Consider the following 4,854-nt stretch of genomic DNA (forward strand, 5'->3'; position numbering starts at 1 on the left):
AGTGAGGTTGGCCCAGAATCGAACATTGTTTCGTTCTGCTGTGCATGGGATCGCTATGAGTTGGTTCCAACTCGATGGCACCTGACAACAACAACAACAACAACAACATGTCTGTAAGTATGCATGGGTGTATGTTTATATGTGAGTGTGTCTACATGTACATGTTGTGTGCTATACATGGAGTATATCTAGTGTGTATATGTAGCGTGTATGTTATGTGTTGTACACGTATGTGGTATATATGTAAGTAGTGTGTATGCATGTGTGTGGTAAGAGAGTTCACAGGCCAACAGGTGGACCAGAGAGACCTGGCAGGAAAACTTGGCTGTCACTCCATAGGGCAATGATCTTCAGAGTGGCAGAGCTGTGATTTGAACTCAGCACCTGTCCTTATGTCCCCAACCCCTAGGTGTCATCCTCCAGCAGCCACAGCACCCAGCCTGGCTAGAGCTTTACACAGAGATCTCACATCACCCCCAGAACAACTGCACAAAGCAGGTCTCACATTTCCCCCTTAACAGAGAGGGAAACTGAGGCTTGCTGGAAGTAGAGGTAGGGTTTGAACCCTGGCCTGTGTCCTTAGGCCCTTGGCTTTGATTATCTATGTGAAATTCACCAGGAAACTGGCAGGGAGAGCAGAGGAGGGCTCCTTTGGGATGAACCATGAGTCCATTCTGAGACAGGAAGATCACCAGAGCATGGGGTGGATGGTACAGGTCATGAGTTTGGCATGGGACCTGTCACCTCACTTCCCTTCTCTCCTCTCCCTGACCCAGGACTCACCAAGGAGCAGATACTGTGGAGTTTGGCATTTAAGGCACCTCCATCCCCTGCTGAAGGAGCTCAGGACTCTGGCTGCAACCAGGAAGGGAAGGCGGGCCTGACTCTCAACTGGGCGGTGCCGAATGTGTTGGTCAAGGACGTGCCCAACTTTGAGCAACTCTCGCCAGCACTGGAGGCTGGTACTGCCCTTACCTACCTACCTTGCTCAACTACCTGTTGCCCTTACCGACAGACAGGAGATCGAACCCTGCCCCGAATTAGCATGGGGTCTGGATGAGTACAAACTCTTAAGCAACTCCATAAGACAGAGTCACACTGCTGTGGGTGTGAACCTTTACAGGACCAAATAGCCTCATTTTTCCCCAGAGTAGCTCATGGGTTTGAACCTTAGACCTTGTGATTAGCAATCTAGTGCTTATCCCACTGCTCCACCAAGAGCTCCTGGACAGGTGGTCTGGAAGCTACCTGAGATGAGAGGTGGGAATCCCCAGAGGTGTGATGGGGTAGAGAGTGACTGGCCCCTTTTCGGAGCTGACTGTTGCTCTGAGCTGTAGTCTAGTTCACTGGGCTGAGGTGCAAGGAGAGGGGGTGAAGGGCAGAGAGTAGATTGAGGGTGGGGTCAGATTTAGGATTCGTGTTGGGTTTGGAATTGGGGTTTAGGGTTAGGGTTAAGCTTAGGTTGGGTTTGTATTAGTGTTGGTGTTCAGGTAAGCTTATTTTTACGGTTATGTTAGGTATTAGCTTTAGAGTTAAGGGTTAGAGTTAGGGTTGGGGGCTCAGTTTAGGGTGACTGGTTAGGGGTAGGGTTGGAATTCGGTTTACAATTGGTGAGGTTTAGCATTAGAGTTAGATGTGGTTTCAATTTAGTGTTAATGCTAGGGTCATGTAGGTTTAGGATTAAAGTTAGAGATTAAGGTAAAGTTTAGGGTTAGGGATTAGGATTAGTTTAAGGTTATGGTTAGGTTTAGGATAAGGGATAAGGATTACATTTAAAGTTAGGGTTAGGTTTAGGGTTAGGGATTAGGATTAAGTTTAATGTTAGGGTTAGGTTTAAATGTATGGTTAGGGATTAGGGTTAGGTTTATTGTCAGTCACACCTCTCTATGGTAAAAGGTTTGTACTTGGCCCTCACCGTAACAGACTCACAGCATCTTCATACCTGTCTGGGAAGCAGATATTGCTGGTACCCCCATTGTACAGAGCAGTAATCTGGGCTCAGGGAAAGGAGAGGACTTATACTGGGGCTCACTGCAGGGGGATTGTGTTCTCTGTGACCCTCGAAAGTGTTGTCTGTAGGTGGCACCAGTCAGGGATGAGTCGGGTGTGAGTTGTGGTGGGAGACTAGGATATGGCCATTCCAGTGCTCCATGGGCTCTCAGGCTGGTCCTTCCTCTCTGACTCAGGAAATGGTCACTGTGGTTACAGCTGTACTGCTGTTGTCAATAACTGTGTTGCTGTGTTGAGGGAGGTGTGGTGGGGGCCTGTCCCATCCTGGGGACCCAACCAACTTCCCAGGGGCAGGAGAGATGGCATCCTACCAGCTGTGAGACCATGCTGGCCCTGCCACTTCCTGGAGGTGACCCTTGAGCAAGTCACTTCTCCACACTGAACCTCAGTCTCCTCATCTGTGGAAAGGGCACACTGTATGTCATGGGCAATGGTGAGAGGGCCATGTTCAATGCCCAGCACCTTGGTGGCTCGTAGTAGGGCCTTCATCTATGTTATTTCCTCCTCTGCAGACTTGGGGGTGAGGGTTCAGGTTGGGAGGGGCTCTGCCCCCTTGCCTTCAGGGTGACTCTAAGCATGGTGGGCTGCAGGGTGGGTGGTCTGCCAAGTGGACAGGGCCATGTCATCACTTCTCTTGCAGCCCTGAGGAAGGCGTGCAAGAGGAAGCCCGGCCTCTGGGTGCACTTCTGGCAGTCGGGCTCCGGGCAGGTGCTGACATATCTGCTGCTGCCCTGCACGTTTCCTGTGGAGTATGTCTACTTCCAGTCCAAGAGGTGAGGCCCAGGGTCCTTGCAAGGGTTGGCGTGCAGCCAGGGCTGTGGCAAGGGGAAACCAGGACCCGAGGGTAGCTGGCACACAGGTGGGCACAGCCAGGAGCATAGAGCTTGCCTGCTGTTTTGCCTGGCCTGGAGTTGGCTATGGTTCTGAAAGCTTGCTAATCTCCTCTGCAGAGAGGGCTGAATGGGAGCAGGGAGTCTACTGGATTGGAAGCTGAGGTTCCTGGGCAGCAACCTGGCTTGTCCCCACAGTCTGTGTGATAAATGGCCTATTGTTCCATCCCCAGCACCTGAGACAGTGCCCTTCCTTTGAGGATAAGTCCAGGAGCTGGTGCAGCTCAGGTGCTGTCAGGCTTCTTGACCACTCTGAGCTTCAGCTTCCTCTTACATTACAAGAGGCCTTTGTGGCTTAGACTGGCGTGAATAAGCCCACACTCACCACTTCCTCTGAGCTGCAGCCCCTCTGGCTCTACCCATGCCCCTGGGAAAGGGTCTCGCTGGGACTGTGGGGAGGAACTGACGTGCCCTGTCCTCTAGAGTGGTGGAGTGGTTTCCTGATGCACTGGCAGATCTGCACTGGATGCAGGAACAGCTGAGGGGCTTGGCCCATGGGCTGTACTCCAGGACAAAGACACAGCTCTTTGGGCCTGTCAGGTGAGTGAGCAGGTGGCTGGTGGTAGACCCATACACCTGGAGCCAGGTAGCACACGTTGCTGATCCACTCCAACCATATCCCTCGATCTGTCCACCTGTACAGCCCAGCACATGTGTTTGCTGTTTTGTACACTGGCCTGAACTTCATCCTTAGAGCTGGTCTAGATGAGCTGCCAGCCAGGCTCTCTGTGGACCCCGAACACTGCCTAACTCGCTTCTCTCAGCCACATATGCTGAGAACATGCGCCAATCTGTATCCTCTTCTCTACAACATGTCCCTGGAAGCAGACCCCCTCTAGCCTGGGTGACCCCTCCAACAAACTTGGCCCTTGAGTCCAGAGCCACCCAATAGGACTGAGGGCAGAATGCTGGGCTATCCCCCTGACTTGCTTTCAGACCCTCATCCTATGTCCATATCCACTGCCTTTTCTCCCAGGTGTGAGAGCTGGTCTGACTCTTCTCCTGGACAGGAGCCCAGGAATCATCAGCCAAGGGAGCAACTGATGGGAAGTTCCCTGCTTCCCCCACCACAGCCCTGGCTGCACAACAGCCCTTGCAAGGACCCAGCACAATGTCCCTGAGCTGGGTTTGCAGAACTCTTTGTAGAAGGGGGGAGGCATTTGCGATGCCCTTATCAAAGATAGATGGTGGATAATGGGAATGGTGGGTGGTGGTCCTTCTCTACTTTTGTCGGTCCTGCACTCAGCCCTGGGTTTGATGCCCATGGTCAGCTTCCCTCAGGCTACCTAGGCCCTCCAGAGTCACACCTGTGGGAGGTGGGAAGAGAGAGAGAGAGGGAGTCTTTTCTGTCTTTGCAGAATTCCAGTGGCATGAGCTTTTGCTGAGGTGCTTAAAGCCTTCCCCCTTATTCTGTAGGTTTGTTTATAATCTAGCCATGCCCCTGCTCCCTCTTCACTTTCTTCTCCTTCAAGTCTAAGTTCAGTACAGTGAATTACTTCATATGTCCCTTCTGCTCATAGTATTTGTAACTCTTACTAAACAATTATTTCCCCTGATGGGTCTGGGGAAGAGAAGGTTGGAGAAGATGCTGGCAGGATGATATGATTCAGTCATGAGTGATTGTTATTAACAGAGCCAATTTGATTCTAAAATCTTGGAAATGCAACCCAAGGACTGGTCACATTTGCCATCCTCCTGGGTTTACAATGAGCCTTCTCAGAAACAGGAAGTGGGTTATCTCATTTCCATCATGGAAGAATACCCAGGAATGGATCCCTGTGAGGGGAACTTCCTTGATCCAAGAGACATCAGAGGAGCGGCAGGGGCATGGTAGAGGAGCTGTAGCAGAGCCAAGATTCAAAGAATGAAGCATAAAATTTTGTGGCTCCCAGCCCCTGTGACAAGTAAAGCTGAGTGCCTTCAGGCAGTAGGCCTGCTTTAGATTAGGGTGCCC

General features: G+C 51.4%; 1 protein-coding gene across 1 annotated transcript in view; it reads left to right on the forward strand.

Moving 5' to 3' along the window:
* The window catches only part of PNPLA5 (patatin-like phospholipase domain containing 5), a 41,737-nt gene extending 37,998 nt beyond the window's left edge, over window positions 1-3,739 (forward strand). The window contains exons 6-9 of the mRNA XM_006866899.1: window positions 777-962; window positions 2,651-2,783; window positions 3,324-3,440; window positions 3,595-3,739. Of these exons, the coding sequence (XP_006866961.1) occupies window positions 777-962; window positions 2,651-2,783; window positions 3,324-3,440; window positions 3,595-3,739 (581 nt within the window). The remainder of the gene's footprint in view (window positions 1-776; window positions 963-2,650; window positions 2,784-3,323; window positions 3,441-3,594) is intronic.
* The last annotated feature ends 1,115 nt before the right edge of the window (window positions 3,740-4,854 follow it).

This window comes from Chrysochloris asiatica, unplaced genomic scaffold (assembly GCF_000296735.1).
Source record: "Chrysochloris asiatica unplaced genomic scaffold, ChrAsi1.0 scaffold00097, whole genome shotgun sequence".
NCBI lineage: Eukaryota > Metazoa > Chordata > Mammalia > Afrosoricida > Chrysochloridae > Chrysochloris > Chrysochloris asiatica.